Genomic DNA, 18,671 nt, shown 5'->3' on the forward strand with positions numbered 1-18,671 from the left:
CGTTTCAGGAGTTTGTTAATAAGTAACTCAGGTGACAGCGACCGACTATCTACTTGCCAAGCCAGTACCTCAAAGGAAGCGGGCCCAGGCTTCGAGCCAGTTTGATTGGCTGAGTACATTTTCCAGTATCCTGGAATACTGCTCTTCTACCTGCAAACTTTTTAAGCTCTTCTGATCGCGTACAGAGCAAGTAGACACGAGTACACCAAAACCGTTTCTCAGTGCCATCTAGCGAGTTATTTAAGAATCTTGAGGAAACACTGAAGAACAAAGTTACAAATGTGGAGGACAGATGTGCTAAATCATTCGGGTGGCGCCATCTCTTAACACTCGTCGAAAGTAATTGCAACAATTTCCATCAACAAGCAACTGGCTGCTGTTTATTTTCAGGTAAGGCCTGCAGATTTCACGTGGTACTGAAGTCATTTACAGAGGCCTCTCTACCAATAAAACATTCAGTAGCTGATGCCAACGTGTTATTTATTAATAGGCGGGTCACCGACATACCCTCAACATTCCTTTTGTATTTACAATATTTACAAAGTTCAATATATACATAATTGGAATAGTGTGGCAGAGCGGTGGGTCAGGGCGGGTTGAGCGCGCGCTTAGCCAGCAGCGCCAGCAGCGGCAGCGCGAGAAGCGCGCCCCCCCGCCCCCGCGCCCGCCCCGCCGCGCCCGCGCCCGCCTCGTCGCGCTGCATGGCCTCCGCGTGGTCCTCTGCCGTCACAATACACACAATGTAACAGTCAGACGAACTAAAATGTACCGTACTCTGTAACTAACGGAGGATTGCGGAATTGTAACTGTTGTAAGTATTTGATTTATTTTACCATCATCGTATAGAGTGAGGTGCAGCGTGGCGGCCTTGTCCCCGCCGTGCAGGTGTACTCTCCGGCGTCTGCGGCGCCGAGCTCGGCGAGCGTGAGCCGCGACTGCACGCGCGCCTCCCAGCGCTGCGTGTCCAGCGCCACGCCGCCGCGCGGGCTCTGCGGGACAAGCGGAGGTCAGTGCGGGTTCCCGATCCCGAGGGTCGCGGGCAGCTTGGCGTCGCGGCGCTACCTGCAGGCTGACGGGCTGGTCCGCGCGCTGCCAGCGCAGGTCGAGCGGCGGCAGCGGCAGCGCGCGCGGCGGCGGCGAGTAGCGCGCCTCGCACGCCAGCGTGGCCGCGCCGCCCGCGCGCGCCATCACCACGCTGTCTCCCAGCACCGACACCACCACTTCAGGCACCGGCTCGTCTGTAATGTCCAGCTGTTTCATTAAATGATCAAATTACTAGCTACTAATCGAAAAGTATTATACGGAAACATAAAATCGGCATCAAAACTATCCTATATGTTAATTTTGGATAGAAGCTATCCTTGTACCAAGTTTCGTCTAAATCCGTTCCGCGCTGTTTACGGGAAAGAGGAACAAATATCCAGACAGCCATTCTTACAAACTTTTGCGTTTATAATAGCAGTTCCAACAGCCTCCTGAAGACTGTGGCCAGCAGACTGGACGTGGACGGTGCTATTATGCAGCACTCTCTTGCTTTTCACGCTGGCTCAAAGTGAGCACTGCACTGAGGGCCTCAATGTCACTCCCTATATGCACTCTATAATGTGTTGTATTTTTTTTTCAAGTATTGTAGAGTTGAGTATACAGAAATGAAACAAGTAAAATTGGTTAAAACAAGGCTGACTTTGTTTATTAAAGTTGTTTGGGAGGTAGAGCAGTACACTGCACAGTAACTGACCTAGCACGGTGAGGTTGAAGAAGAGGCTCATCTTGGGCTCGGTGTTGACCTGGCATTCGTAGCGGCCGGCGTCGGAGAGGCGCAGGCGCTCGATGTGCAGCGTGTGGCGGCTGCCGGGCGCGGGCGGCGGCGCGGGGCCCGACGTGGCTGACACGCGCGCATCCGCCGTGAACACCGCGCCCGCGTGCGCCAGGATCTGCAGGTCCCGCGACCGCACCCACGACACCTGCCACCAACAACATCATCGCTTGGCAACTACTCTCCCGCAATCTTACTATATTATATTTACCTACCTAGTGGTTTTTGTAAATTCCGGAAATTATATATCTTCTTTGAAGATTTGGAAGTAAACCAAGTATGATACGTAGCAACGATAGTGCTTTGGTTAATCTAAAACGATAGCAATGAAGTCCAGATTCAGGGTCGATGAGTAAATACAAAAATGCGATTACGTCAAGTTTGCGAAAATTTCGCGTTAGTTGTACGAATGTTGGCAGCGAATGCTTCCGGGAAGTTGGGCAGTGGGCGTCGCAGCGCGTGCCGCTACACGCGGCGCGGACGAGGCGCGGGCGGGGCGCGGGCGCGGTGAGTCGTTGACCGGCATTTTTCACATCGCTCACGATCAGTGTCAGAAGGACATTTTTAGCCGCGCTGTGACGTAGCGCGCGTGCCGCTGCCGTGTGCCGCCCACCGCGCGCTCTACACTAAGCTTTTTATGCGTTTCACATTTCACATTCGTCGTCGATTCATTCCAACGATATTTCTAGATCTTGAGGGAATTGTTTACGATACTCGTTTATGACTTCTGACTTTATATCACTGCAGAGTAGAGTGAGTAATCATCAGATGTCACACGAGTGTGCGGGGGAACCGGGAAGGGTGATCGTGTACAGCTGTTACTGTTTTCATGGCGCCATGTGTAGCCGCATGCCGGCGCCGCGCCACGCTCTACTTCCATAAGTCCCACCTAAAGCAGATGTTTCGGACCGTCGATCAATTAACATGTACTTAAATTAAAAAAAAAACCGTTTATTTCGTAAACTGATATAATATATTATGTGCCCGCGGTCGGTGTATGAAGGATTGCAACGCATTGCCATACACCGACACAAAAACGCGGATGACGTACAGCACGGCGGTTCAGGTTTAGTCAGTAAAAGTCTGACACTACCCATTTCCTCTCCCGAGGGAGTGGGTGTCCATGAGGATTCCCCCGCTTAAACAAAAAAAAAGGGTGTCTTCTGACCAGTGATAAATGTTCAACGCTAAAGAGTATGAGGATGCGGTAAGTGTTGGTTACGCACGGACTTGTCCTGCAGACGCAGCACGCGGCAGTCAAGCGTGGCGGCGTGGCCGGCGGGCGCCAGCACGGCGGTGCGCTGGGCGCGCGCGAAGCCCGGCCCGCGCTCCGCCGACACCGACACCACCTCGCCGCCCGCGCGACCTGCGACAAGCACGCACACTCACTGACCTGACCTCTCTGTACCTCACTGACATGGAAAAGTACATCAACAATAACAATTACAAACATACTTCAAAAGCTAACGTTCCTCCCGCCGTTTTTATAGTTGTAAATAGCATTATCATCGGGTTTGAAGCTACCCTGAAAATTTCTGATCGCTAGCTTAGCGGAAAGTGTTTCAACACCAGTTACAAAAATTCACCCGGAACGACAAACAAACAAGAAAGTCAGCGTGAGCCTAAACTTACATAATTGTTCAGTTACTTTTTTCCTGGGAATATTCAAGAAATATTGACCCAAATATATTTTTGAACGCCTATTTAAAAAAAACTAATAGTTTTCCTTCAAACTTACAAAATACGTCACCATTGCAACATTGTTGGAAATGAAAAGTTACGTCACAATGACACGACATTGTGACACACATTTGTCGGAGCTGATTTCATGACAAAAATAGTTGTAGTTATAATAATAGGATGACTGAAAGAGGTTTTGTGCGTGCATTTATGACGGCAGCATATTTTGTATCAAATTTTCATCCGCTGAGGTCAAAGTACTGAAAGTCGTGTGGTATATATTGTATATAATAAATGAATATCATGATGTATTTAAGCCCGTAAGGAAGATTTTTTATACAAAAATGTAGGTACACAGCAGATTTTAGTATTCTATACAGATTCCAAACTATACCATTATAGTCCTTCAAATTGCTCTACAACTCTAGGTAGTTTACATTTACATAATTATATTAACCTGTACCTATATTTTTTTTTAAGATTATCCTTAAAAGAATCTTCATAACAATATAAACGTAATATTGGCGACCCTCAACCCTGCATATCCTCAAATAATTTTAAAGCATTGTTTTCGCACTATTGCAACGCTCTTAGTGGAATAACTTACTTAAGACATGTTTCCGCACTGCAGTGCCACACAATGCTTATAAGAATGTATTTTAGTTTCTTGCATGGTCTCACCTTGAAGCAACTAAAACTGAAATAATTTAAGAAATGACGACGTGTTATGTGACGTAAGCTAAACGCGCGCAAAATAGCAGCTGTTGAGTTTCTCAAATTTATTTAACGTTTTGTTTCTCAAATTTGTTTAAAAATATTTTGATTATTTAAAATACTATTCATATATATTTCATATAAAAACAACACTTTTCTTTGTATTAAAACAGCTTTGGAACAGTCCAGAGCATGTCAATTAAAAGGATTCGACCAAGTCGGACTTTGCTGTGCTTATGTAAGCACGTAAGTATGTGGTTACATAAGCCGCCCTTGACTTGGTATTGTACTATAATTACAATCACAGGATCCTACAATTAGCGAGAAGCGGCCGAGAGCAGCTTCAGCAATAATGAGTGCCGGTGGCGCGGTGGCGGCATGAATGGCGAGTGACGTCACCGGGGCGGGCGCGCCCGAGAGCTGCCCCGGCCTCTGATTCACTGCACTTATTTACGCTAACAATGTAAACTATGCAATTCTTGGAATATCTCTCGATACGCAGGAACGTCAGCGTCCCGTGCCTCCCAACGCACGCATCAACTGCGCTCTTCACATTGGATTAATTACATCTAGAAAGCAAGCTGAGCTGTTGACCTCTTCAATTTTTTTTATTTTGAGCATATATGTATTTCACATATTTACCCACTTAATTGTATAAATTGGAGTAATGTATAAATTTATTCGGTTTTTAGTTGCTGGTCTGATGGTTTAGTGGTTATACCGGACGCGGTCTGCGTTCGATTCCCACCTGGACAAATATTTATGTTTGTGTGATGAGCACGATCATTTGTTTTGTGTCTGGGTGTAATTTATCTATATTTATTAATATTTATGTATTTTTTTATTTAAGAACATTGTCGCTTAGCGACAACACCGCACAAATAATTTTATTACATAGAGATATAAGCTTGACCACAACCGCTGTACCGCTCCCTAGGAAAGCGCGGCGAGGCGGGGGAGGGGTAAGAAAGAGTATGAGTTCACACGAGATTGTAAGTGTCGGACGAATCTCATGATATCATTTGACAGTTTAAACGTGGAACTGCAGTTGTATATATTCTAAAATTATTTTAATTCTCTATTTAAACGTTTTTTACTTTATACGCCAATAATTAAAATGGATATTTTTGTTAAATAAGTACACCTGAATGATTCATTTAATTAATTTCGTTCTTAGTATTTGCGAAACCTGTGATCGAAAGACAAATAACCGTGATATTATAAGAACATAATATTGAAATTAAATAAAATTGATCCTCCATGCAATGGTGTTGGCGGTGTTTTATAAAAGTGGTTAATGAAAGCAAAAATGTCAATTCAATATATTTTTAAAAAAGCAGTAAAGATTATTCTGACATAGATTCTGTTTCATCTTCCTTTTCGCCGTCGTTACTGGAGTCGGAGTCGTTTTGTAAATTTATTATAAAAGGTTCGATAATGTCATCGAACTTACTATCATTATCCCAGTAACTGTTTTAAATTTTTTGGACGTGGTCTTCACATCTCTGCCGTTTTTCTGATGTGAACTCCGAAAACAATTTGGTCAATATGCTTATCTATATATATATATATCTATATCAATATGGTTATGGGCTACGTTGTTTTTAATATCAGCCCAAATGAACTCTATGGGATTTAAATCGGGATGGTACGGCGGTAAACGGAGAACAGTATGGCCATAGGCTTGCAGTAGTTCGTCAATCCTGTACAGGGGTTCTTTTTGTGTATTGTTGATAAGAAGTTGCAGTTCAGCTTTTCGCATGGTTTGTGAAAATTCAACATTGTGGCGCTGCAACCAGTCCTGCATTTCAGTTTTGAGGCTTGCTATGGTTGGCTTCTTCTCAACCTGAACGCTGTGGTAAGACGCGTTGTCCATTACTATTGCAGAATTCGGTAGTAACTTATCTTTTAATTTTTCATCCACCCACTTGTTAAATGTAGGCCCGTTCATGTCTCCACGGTCTTAGCTTCTGATTTGAATATCGTCAATCCACCATCAACCAAGCCATTTCGGCACCCAGCGTGAAGAATCACCAAACGTCGTCCTTTCTCAATATCAGCGTGAATTCCGGGTTCAGACGATGACTACCAACATTTACTCGCGTTATGGCTAGCGTTAATATAAGTTTCATCGAGGAAATATATGTTGCGGTATTGCATTCTATAACTTCGGATTTGTGTCAGGTATTTTTTCCTCCACATTGTAATATTAGGCTGCTCTATAAGGAGATGTCTCTTTGATTTGCATTTTTTGAAACTGTAACCCATTGAGTGTAAAACCTTTCTAAGATATTCTCGTCCACAATCCAATATTCCATCTTGTCTCAAACTTGATAGTAACTTACTTATACATAGTGGTTTCTTAGGTTTACGCGAATGTTAGACATTGCTATGTAGCTGACGTCAAACACCGCCGCTCAACGAAGTCTGCAGTCGCCGATAATGCTGAAGGTTCCAGCCATTATATTAGATTTGACCAACCACAGATCCTCGCTAAAGAATCCAAATTCCTACCTAGGATGTTTCGCGAGGCTATTGAGATTAAAAAACACCCTAATTTCAATAGAGAAGATGGCTAGAAGATATCACCTACTTAGGATCCAATAATAAATAAACTCAAGGCTTTGGAAGCTGCGCTGGCTGGAGCGCTGCTCTTGGGTTTGCCCAAGAGCAGCGCTGCAAGACATCAAGACACAGTGAGCTCATACTGCGTAGGTCGGACCACAAATAATTAATTAAAATATGAAGGTAGAACGAGCAACATCTTCTGTCAAGACGAAAGCCATCTCAGTCTGCCCGTGACCATGATACCTGCAAAGGTTTCGAAACGTCGGGAACTAAAATATAAAATTAAACCGCGATAAAATCCGTAAAAGTAGTTTCATTTCAACTTACGGATACTTGGAATTTGTTTTTTGAAATCGTAAAACAATCGTGAATTTTTCTTCTGATAATTCCTAAATCAAAATCATCATATTTAAATAACATATTTTTTCTTTATAGCCTTTGGTTTTTTTGGAGAATTAAATTTTAATCGCATCACTTTTAAATTTAAAACTTTCTTTGTCTGCTTTTCTTTTCTTAAAATACTCGGCCACCTTAAAAATTATGTTCTTCACATCACGAGATAGCGCTCGACCCATCTTGGAATATTTACCTCATGTGCATCTGACACACACAGTCCGAAACAAATGACACTAGCTGCCGACGTAAGCGTTGGCGACCGACTGACACATCGTGTCGGCCGGTTCCCTCCCCCGCCTCGCCGCGCACATACCTAAAGCGCGGTATAGCGGTAACTTTCAAGCTTATAATTAAAACTACGACACAAAAATAAAAAAACAATTAACTGCGACCTAACACCATGTCCAATATCTAATATAGAGTTTTTACCTCTTCGGATAATGGAAAAGCCAAAATACAATTAACAAAACCCACACTGCAACCAAATTATTTCGCCAATAGGCTTCAACCCGGACCCATTCCACCAAGATATGTTCCACTGTGCCACAGTCAGGACAGTTGGGCGACGGGACCTTTTTCATGAGATGTGCAAACTTCCTCGATGGAACATGTCCAGAACGAAGCCTAAGGGCAATCGTCACCATTCTCCTGGTAACTAAACGCCCTTATATTTAGAAAGGCCCTCGAAATATTCCTGCCATAAATGTAAACATACTAATCTAAGGGTCGAAAAAAAATCAGCTTGTCTTGAAACATTTGAACTGATTTTGAATTTAGCACCAATTCCGACCATTGAATCCAAAAAAGCAGCGCCTCCTATGGATTGCTCCTTAGAGCCATATGTAAAATATTTGTAAAAATCAGAATAATTATTATTTATTAAAGACTGATGATATTGATTATAATTACGCTTAGAACGATCTATGGCAGGATGTATGTATTTAAAAATATATAAGTATGTTTAATGGCTGTCTAGTACTCAAAATACAACTTTGGCTTCGTTTGAGACTAAACGGTTGTGTGTAGTGGAATATTCAAATAAAATAAAAAAGTTAGTCGACAAAATCGCAGAGACTAATGACTGGTTGCATAATGCGGGTTACACCGTAGAGCTCAGTTACTTTTACAAGATATTTAAACTACCACGATATTTAAAAATCCCCATCCTAATCTAAAACCAGAAACTGAAGAATTTTAAACGTATAGGTATAGGTTGCATCTATTCTTTTGACACGATAACATAATAGTAAATCGAAGATTGAAAAAAAATACAGAAATTACATTCATACAAACAAAACTCGCAAAGATATTGTTATGTGTAATGTGATGTTAGCAGAAGCTGCAGCCCACCAGCCCGGGACCGCCGCCGCGCCGCGCGCCGTGTTCCATGTGAGAAGGGAGAGCCGCTTCCCGCAGCGCTGCGGGCGCGCGTGACTCAGGCGGATGCATAGCGCGCACCCACCCACTATTAGCGCAGCCGTTAACTACCGACTCCGCGGACACTAATGGCGCGTGCGGAATCTTACTTCAAAGTATTCCCAATGATTAGTTCCGCTGGGAGCGCAACACCACGGCCAGCAGCGTCACGGAGCGATGTGCTCGTCATCGGTAACGCCATTCAGCGATACAATACAGCTTTACTGTGGACTGTGTTGCTTTATTCTCAATCAGATTGACTTTACTATCCTCGCAGTAAAAGATTTAGTTCCGGTTAGTTTTCCCTAAGATAAATTAGAATTTCTACAAAAAGAAAAAAAGCTTTTATATTTCGTATCTACATTTGATTGAACTCTGTACGATGCATGTGAAGATGCCACTTTGCAGGAATCTGGCAATTTACTGTGCGTCAGATCGACATATCTATGGTCATAGATCGAACCAGGGCCAGAGGTCGACGCTTTGTCCTCGAGTCCTTATGTCCAGAGGGTAGACCTTTTCCATATGCTCCACCGGGCGATCTTCACAATGGTGACACCCGGGCGTTTCCTTCCGCCCGATCTTCTGCGAGCACCTCCGATACAGACGTGTCCCGAGAGGACCGGCGTCAGGGGGAATGTGAAGAAGCCATGGCGCCTCGTTAGCCACTCCTCAAAGATGGTTGAAGAGACCTATGATCTTTTCTTTCTTACTATATTGTTTTTCCTAATAAGTGGCGCCAAAATAGAAGCAATTAACCGCATTGTGACATTGCCGGTTTAGTTTCTAGAGCGAGCCGCCTATAATAAGAGCAGAGTAGTGACGCTGAGGCGCTTCTCGCTACCCGCGAGTAGCGGACAGCAGTCACTTCGGCGACCACGCGACGCATGAGTGTACATTACTTTATAATGTTCTGCATGTTGGAAAAACACGATCACCTGCTGTTTAAAGTATGGACCATGAAGGCAACCTGTACCTACCGAATAATGTTGAAAGACTGTTGTTGTCAATATGAGGCAAATTAAAGTTTACAAAGACCTATTATAGGGGAACTACAAGAGGTCGCTTTTAAGTTCATCCTGTGAAGAGCAAGCACCTGGCATACACGTGCATTAATGATATTTTATTACAATAGCACGCTCCAGGGAGGCGGTCGGGGGTTGTGAGTACGGGCTGCAGTCGCGGCTGGGGACCACACAGCGAAACCCGCATGCTCACAGACCACCAGGCACAGCACACGCCTATACTATAGAAACGACAAAAATACTCCCAGCTCGGTAGAGTAGAGGACGGTCGCTACGCCTCGACCTAAATCCGATTGGCACACAAATGAGAACAATAATTGTTTCTTTGGGCAATGTACGACGACACGGTTAAGATGAAAGGGGCGCTGGTTAAAATGTTTACACACCGCAGCGGCGCGCGGCAGCTCGCGCGCGCGCTTTATGCGGACAACGACATACAAACATTGTGACTGCTAGCCACCGCGCGAGCTCGGTGTTTGGTACGATTAAATAGCTCTCTTTGCATAGTCCAGCCGGTACCCACGAAACTATTGATTGGTTTAGCATAATTGCTGTTCAGTCCCCATATGACTCAGCGGAGTTGTCCACCTCTCGGCCGCCACGTGCGCGCCACATGCGACTGACTCAAGTTATGTAGAATTCTGTTTTGTACAGATGCGTGCCGTTCATATTTCCGCGAGTGCTTTGCGCGTCCGACGTCCCACTAAAATATCCTGCGTGTGTCATGGGATCTCGGTATTATGAAGAGTCTCCTTGTTAATAAAATAATTCATGATGTCTCCACGCATGGTAAACATCTTATGGAATGGTCACCAGAGTTTAAATTACTATATATCATCGCAATGAATGTTTACTAAACTAGTTCATTTTTTTAAATTCTTATCTATCAGTTTGTTGCCTCAACAACAAATAGCCTAAACTATGGATGTTTGCCAATTCATAATGTTGTTAAGGTTGCGTTATTTTTGTATCGGGATCATCGAACCAGCGCGCGGCTCCAGCACGCAGCGACCACATCTACAGCGCTCCACCACATGACATGCCGCACACTTTACTATTTAACATACCTACATTTGAATAAATTCGCGAGCATTGCTTTCGTTTTGTATGTAGGCAAAATACAGACGCCTTGAGAATCTGCTAATTTTTGAAGTCTGATGTTAATTACGAACGTTTGATGGAATGAACGAACAAGAAATAGAATAGGCGACTTCTTTCTTATCTTGGAGCCAGTACCTGCGAGCGCGGGCAGCGCGGCCAGCAGCAGCAGCGTAGCGGCGCTCATGGCGCGCGCACCGCATCAGACACTGCACCTGCAACCAACACAACAGCTGTTACACGACACTTCAACTTACCCCCACTTTGACATAAAACACACTTGCTCGGACGTCAGGAATTCACAATACGACTTCTATACTGTCGTATAAATACATCCATTCCGTACTCATAAATGATAACCTCAATGCTTATACAGATCCTCACAACTGTCACAAGAACAACTTTATCTACAGACTATGATTACTTTTATAATTTTCTAACGTTACATACTATGTCTGAATAATATTTTGAATGTTCTATTTAAACAACAAAAGTACTAGGCACTTCATAAAGATATGTATACCTCATAAAATCAGTTTTTTTACGATCTCTGTTGCTCAATTTCAAGCAGTGCCTGGGCGTAGTAAGCATGGCAGAAACAAAACAATTGGCCATGACAAAATGCACTTTATGGCGGACGTGGACGAGAGAAAGAAGAGCACTTTTGGAAGAGTGCACGCGGAATGTTTCTACAGTCATGAGTACACGGTACAGCTGCGCCCCGCACAGTTGCTCATACACCAAATCCATGTCCACCTATAGATTGATCACGAGGGACGCTTCTCGTGAACAATCTATAGGTGGAGATTGACCAAGACTAACGAATAACTTTGTTGAAATCACAAGTTATTCAACCATCTTCCATATATCCACTGAACATTAGGTCTAGCAATGCCGAATATCAATCGAGACCAAATCTTTGTCATTAAAATGAACAGAGCAGCTCGCGCTGTCATGGTAATATTTTCCTATAGGATAAGGATAGGAGGATAAAATAGCCATTTTAGACGTGAACCTCCTACAAGTACATGTAAGTACTTTCACTCACAATGTTATGATAAATGAAAAAAAATGTAAATAGCTCAGAACACACGGCGTATTAAGAACTAGCAAGGGATGTGCGTACGCGCCTTTATTATGTTCGTATTTCGAGTCGCCTATGTGTGGGTAAGACGCGTGCCGGCTATTTCAGCGTCGCTATCGCAGGACCTGCAAATAGCGCGCCCAGAATACTTTGCAAAGGTTAGCTAAATTCGCTCTTACCCCCCCCCCTCCACCTTGTCCCCTATCTAACTCGTCGTCCCCGCACCGGGTGCTTCGAGTGCCAAGTTTCGGCACTCGACGGGCTTCTTCCGCTTCCATCGAACTCTACGCTTCTGTTTACTATAGTTTTTATTACAAATAACTGGATATCGCTACAAAAATTAATTTCAGAAAGTGAGGTTTTCTGATTTTATAAAAAGTCTAGCATCATATTTTGACAGGCACATAAATAACACTCATCATAAATAAAAAAAATGTAAGACCACTTTCTTTCAGTACCTTACTTATCTATATATTATTATCCTATCGAAAATGCAATGCTGCCTATATTAAGCACCGTCTAATAATACTCTTGCAAGTGTACGTGCTCGGGAACACATGTGCTTCGCGACATGAATATTTTACAAATTCTTAACCACCAATGACATTTATTATAATACATAATACTAGTCCCATATCCCATATATATATATTGTGATTCTCCTGTGTAAGCCACTACTAAATTAGTAGCTCTGCTTAACATAACTGTGCCTACAATATGCCGCAGGAGGAGCACATGCACATGTGACGTGTTCGTGCTGCCTGGGGGGAGGGGGGGGGGCAGGTCAGAGCAGCTTCACCTCTGGTCTCAGTGGATCGTAAGCTCCCGAACTTGTTATCTAAACTAGTGCCAGAAATGGAACCGGAAAATAATAAGTGACACAAACAAAACGTCACACCCCCCAAATAGCTTTGTCAGCCTATCTACTTCAGCGCCTGCCAACTCTTATGATAAAGAAAATCCCTTATTAGCCGTACAAAGAAGAGCTAGAGCTTACAAATTATTTATCCCATCTGGAGAAGAAACCTGTTGGGTAATAGGCTAGGTGACTATTGTTGGGTAATAAAGGAATAAGTACTCCGACCTAAAAACACACTTAATCATTTCCGTCACTGCCAAATGGGTTTTTTCTCTATTTACAAAATTCAATACAAATATGGTATAATTATGTTGTTCCACAATAACTCACAACGCCATCTGGTGATACAGTGAGCACTGCTTGATTACACAAGCTTGAAGTGCAAAGACAACTGATTTTGTATGTCTAAACAAATCCATATTAAAGTTAGTATTACACCGGGATACAGAACAAATGATCATACTTGTCATGGGTGAGAATAAAACGCAGCACTTCGAGGATTAAAGTAAGGGCAAAAGGCAAAGGTAAGATAGGGGTAAAAAATAAAATACTATGATGTTTGTCAGCTAGCTATCGGTAGCGACTGATGAGCACTAAAGAAAAATGCTGCGCTTGTTACATAGCCTGTGGCTACTTCTGAACATTGTCACAGTCTCCTGTAAGAACCTTGTCGTCAAATCTTTTACATGATTACAGCTAGTGGCGATTTAAACATGTATCGGAGTTTCAATTGGTATAAAATCTATTCTTTATTCTTAAACCTGGCCCTTTACCCAAATGTTCAAAACTCTTAGCTTTATATCGATCGTTTTGTCTGTACCTAAGAATTGTGCCTTTGAAGTGTAAAGTAGCCAAAAACACTCTAATAAAAGTATTAGAGAGGAAAATAAATTACAAGAATTTCGATGGCTTTATTTTTTATCACTTCGAAAGAGCTGAGCAGAAAGGTTTCTGACCGAGGACGATGGCACTAAATTTTATTGATACCTATGTAGCGTTCCATCAAGTTCAGTAGATGCAAAAGACACAGAGTGTTCTACATCTCTTGTATCGATACTAAGGAATTCAACTCTAGGTTCCACCAAAAATACCTCGACACTAAATAGGTATGTACCTAATTCAGAGTACAAACACGGTTACGTTGAAGCCAGCCACCAAATAGCATTCGTAGCTGTTCGCACTAGAACTCGTTCACAGTATCAATCTTTGTCTCATTAAAATATTAAGCGATACACTTCGAAACCGAGTATCGATCATCACATCACTCCCGTGAATATAATAATATAACAATAACGCGCGCCGGCGCATGCTTCCCGAGCGACACTATGCGCGATCCGCGACTGAGGCGCGTGCCGCGCACGCTCCCGCGCTGGCGGCGCCGCTCCGGCCCGCGCCCCTCCTGCCATCCCAGTTTCCCAACGTTCATCGGGAGTTGTTTCACTTCCATCTGCCAACAGTTTTTACTTATATGCAGAGTTTGTGAGTAAGGGCTTGAAGAATCGGGAACTTGGCCCTACATTTCTGAGATCTGGTTGAATTTTTTATAGTGCGGGTGTTGAATGCTTTATACATATATTCTTGACGTAAGGGGTCTGGGTAGACACATTCGATTTCAATTTTTACATATTTAATTAACATGACAAAGATATAACGCCTGATTTTATGAACCCGCTGTTTACTGTTTAACGCAGCTGCTTGCTGTTGCGTTCGCAAAGGTTACTGAACGTCCGTCTGTACTGTGATAGCTTTTCTAATGAAATTAATATAAAAGATGCAGGTTGGTATTACCGCTCCCGCTGTATCTGCTAAAATACCTTTATTTTATCACCTAGCTGTTGTGCGCAACTTCGACTATGAGGCTATAATCCACACATGTAGATAAACTTGGAGTATTTTATATGAACGGTGTAAAATTATGTTACATTAATTATATTTTTCTACGTAACGTTTGTTTATTTTGTATACGTAAATCTATTCTTGCTGCACAACAAAAAAAATATTTTCTTCCGGAGTTACGTATTTAATAGTAACATATTATCTGGATTCAAATTGTTGTACCGCTTAACGTATTTATTTTGATACGCATTATAACTAATAAAAACTAAAAAATACATTTTTTGTTTTTATTTAAATTTAATTTTGATCAAAAATAACAGCAAACCCATTGTTTAAACCGTAATGTTGATGCGGGCATTTTTCTTGAGCAGTAAACAAAAATCCGTTGTATGATTTTCATTCAAAATTTCTTACTCTATTGATGATAGAATTATGATTCTTTAGTCTACCTCAATAAATGGGTTATCTGACGTTGAAAGACTTCTTGAAACCGGATCAGTAGTTCCTGAGGATAGTGCGTACAAAAAAAATGTTACAGCGTTATGATATTAGTAATAGATTAAGTAAGTAAAGATATACAGACGGGTGAAGGAACATAGTTCTTAATCGTACTCAAAGTATACCCACTACCCAGGTATTTATTAATCGTGGTGAGTAGCGCGCCATCTGTTGACAAGATACTGGAACCAAGTGGCAATTTAGTATGAATGCTGCTACAATTCTCTTTTTATATATAAAATAAGTGATAGATAAAATATGTAGATATATGTCTTCAATCATCAGTCAAATGTTCTGACAATGGAAAGCTATCAATGTGTGGATAGCTTAAAAACTTATGAGATACGTATAATTTATAGTCTATGGAAGTGAAGGTTTATGGTGGGCAAAATTTCTATCTAACTGTCAAATATTAAGCGTTGTTGGAAACGAAAATGCGTGTTGTGCGGACAATCATCGCGTGGTTCTTTAAATTCACTTGAAAAAGACATTAAGCATATTAATCTGTAATTAATTTCTTTTTGCTTATAAGTTAGAGTTTACAGTGGCTGACATTACGCATAGTGCTTTTATCAAAAATATGGAATTGGTGAGAACATTGTTAATTTCATCGTATCTTCTACAGTGTAGATTATAACCAGTTATTTCTTCTTAAATATATTCTGCTTACGATACTATATCCACGCGTCATTTAATTTTATTTGATAAGCAGCAATCTTTACATGTAAATGTTGACATTAGCTCGTAGGTAAGTGACCTGTCATGGCACCACACTATAAAAATGAATACTACCTATTATCTGTTGCCTCGCTTTAGAATTAATAATGATTTGTCCTCCCAGTTTCACATACATTGAATGTCAAATGCAGTATGTAGTGAGACCCCTTAACAACACCAAATGTTGAGGATATATTGTGACTACTGGCAAAACTGTACAATTATCATCAGATTATTCTGCTGTGCATTTTCCTATTGTATCTAATAAGCAAATATCACAAATTAGACATGGATTATGCACTTACTAATAACTCAAAAATATGATTGATCTATGGACCATGATGTAGTATGAACTACATATATTAATGAAAATTTATGATGGGCTACTAATTACAATAGCTTTCAGTAAATTTTTAGTGGATCTACCTATAAATACCCATTGTATATGGGTAGGTCCACTGAAAATATTTATGTATTCTGTTAGTATATTGGTGGGTGTGCTGTTCCTAAAAATTCTATTTGATGAGTATGTAGTGCCTAAATTACTGACTATTGGTATATAACTATTTATCCAAGTTAGTTAATTAGTCTATCTAAATACTCAAATTTAGAACAAGACCTCTCGCTTATTTTTAAATTTATTTTTGTTGCCTGTTTAACTATTATCATAAATGATGCACAAGACTATGTCATTCAAAATACTTTTAATGCTAAACATATTTATTTTGGACTATGCTGGAGATGGCTTTGAGTTTAACCAGTTGCAGCTGGTACTTAACCAGTGTTTTACAAGAAGCGATTGCCTATTTGAACTCCCAGCCCAGTTACCCACTATCTGTAACAACTGTCAAAGGTATAAGGAGGAACTTGTTATGATAAAGATGTTCACCAATTTACGGACCAACCGCATCAAGCTCGGCTCAACCAGTGATTGATCCTCTGATGCAGTTATAGCTTCGCCACAAGATAAACACCATGCCATTTTAATATACCTTTTTAATGCTAGTTACGCACATGCAGATATTACATGATTTAATATTCTATTTATTTACTTTGTTCTATGTATATGTAATTTTAACATTATATTTATTTTATTTTAATCTATATATATATACTACCGATTTGACGTCATCACGTTAGGACGTCGGCTATCGCTGAAAATCAGCGCTGTGACTCTGTCTCTCTCAGGGTTGCAGCATTAAGCTGAGCGACGGCCGTATTGCGTGTTTGCGACGCATATTCTTACCTTAATGTCTCAATTTTGTACAATTCGTCCTTATGTTTTTCTGGGTCACAAGCACGTAATAAAAGTTATTTTCTTTCTTTTCTTTCTTTCTTTCTATTCAATATAAAACTTTGAAAAGAGTCCTTGAATTTGCATAAAAACATAATCAGACAACCAAAAACAACATATCGACTGCATAGTTAGTGAAGTGGTTGAGGTCTCCACTCCAAACCCACTGAGCTTAACATGTAGGGGGTTAAATCCTATACTACTTACTCACCTATAAATGAATTTGCTGGTTAAAGTTAGCGTAAAAAAAAATAGAATAATGTATAATGTAATGTGTGTAGTTGCAGGGCGGAGACCCGAGCGTGCTGCTAGGGCTGCAGCCGCCGCTGCCGCCGGGCGCGGGCTCCATGCCGCCGCCCGCGCCGCCCGGGCTGGGCGTGCTGGCGGCGCCCGCGCTGGCCGCGCACGGGCTGGGCGCGCACGCGCTGGCCCCGCACGCGCTGGGCTCGCACCCCGCGCTGCTGCCCGCCCCGGGTGAGTGTGGACACAGCGCGGCGGCCGCCGTCCCAGAGTGCCGAGTGCTCATGTTGCAGGCCGCGCCGCCGCCGCCGCCGCCCGCTGCGCCGCGCCTGCCGCGCCAGCGCCGAGCCCGCCGACCGCTCGCTCCCTCTTTTTGAAACCATCCTCAGTGATCAGTGTTTCTGCTTTCTGTTTCAGGCTAGATATAAGTTAGGTTTTTGCTATACGCTTAGGCGTGCCGGTGAAGCGTCGGCTGCGGCTGCGGCGCCGGCTGCTCCTCGCCGGTCTCACAATGTACCTACTTCATTATACCGCATTGTACCCCGAGTGTCCGCGGAGCGAGCGTGCGCGCCCTCTGTCACCGTCGGCCCCGGCCGGAGCGCCAGAGCCGTCTGCTAGAGATCAGAGTGATAGTCGATGCGATGCAAGCACTGAGTACTGAGCGACCTGATGCTCCAGGCATCTCCGGACTCGCTCTGAACGAAGCGGGGACAGGCGGCCCAGCACGCGGAATGCTAGCGAAGTGTGAATGCGTGTGTGCTCGAGTCCACTGTTGTTTGACACTTGTGCGCAATCGGCTCTCACTAATCCTGCGTCTATTCCACAGGTGGATGCCACTCGGCGCCCGTCTACGACTTGCAGCAGGTCGGAGATGTGTTCACAGGTGAGCTACAAGCTCCACATGTCGAGCCTGGGCTGCTTGATGTCGGCCTGGGAGTCGACAGCGATCTAGCTTTGCGGTTGTGTACAGGTCCTGGCGCGAAGTGCTCCACGCTCCCAGCCATCTTGGGCGGCTCATTGCCGCGCCTGTCGTCCGAGCAGGCCGAGGCCGTTTCGCGCGCCAAGAAGTACGCCATGGAGCAGAGCATCAAGATGGTGCTTATGAAGCAGACGTTAGCTCACCAACAACAGCAGATGGCCTCGCAGCGCACGCAGGTGCAGCGCCAACAGGCGCTCGCGCTCATGTGCAGGTACCCCACACCCACACACACACTCACTGATAGCGCCGCCCCGCGCCGACTGTGATGTTAGCGATACGCTAGAGGCTCCCGCCACGAGCAGGTCGAGCCTATGATCAATTTAGCTGAAAAGATCTGAGTTTAAATGTTTTCCAACTTTGAAAGATGTAACAAGTGATATGGTTATATAGACACTCTCTTAAACCACCAGGGTATATGTCGGGTCAATATCGTTCGAGTTAAAAGAGGACA

General features: G+C 43.0%; 2 protein-coding genes across 2 annotated transcripts; one reads left to right on the plus strand and one right to left on the minus strand.

The window, feature by feature from the left end:
- Positions 1-657: 657 nt before the first annotated feature.
- LOC113503598 (obscurin-like) lies at positions 658-15,270 on the minus strand. Its single transcript, XM_026885648.1, is given in 9 exon segments — positions 658-875; positions 878-989; positions 1,063-1,238; positions 1,739-1,964; positions 3,043-3,182; positions 10,852-10,928; positions 13,771-14,103; positions 14,942-14,997; positions 15,076-15,270. Coding segments are annotated over 6 exon segments (852 nt in total). The 5' UTR covers positions 10,901-10,928; positions 13,771-14,103; positions 14,942-14,997; positions 15,076-15,270; the 3' UTR covers positions 658-726.
- Positions 15,271-15,390: 120 nt separating this feature from the next.
- LOC113503597 (poly(U)-binding-splicing factor half pint) lies at positions 15,391-18,671 on the plus strand (the record flags this gene model as incomplete). The annotated part of the gene is given in 5 exon segments (XM_026885647.1): positions 15,391-15,579; positions 17,283-17,475; positions 18,068-18,124; positions 18,212-18,431; positions 18,631-18,671. Coding segments are annotated over 5 exon segments (520 nt in total), but the record flags the coding sequence as incomplete, so codon positions are not given.

Source organism: Trichoplusia ni, chromosome 19, assembly GCF_003590095.1.
Source record: "Trichoplusia ni isolate ovarian cell line Hi5 chromosome 19, tn1, whole genome shotgun sequence".
NCBI classification, from domain to species: Eukaryota; Metazoa; Arthropoda; class Insecta; order Lepidoptera; family Noctuidae; genus Trichoplusia; species Trichoplusia ni.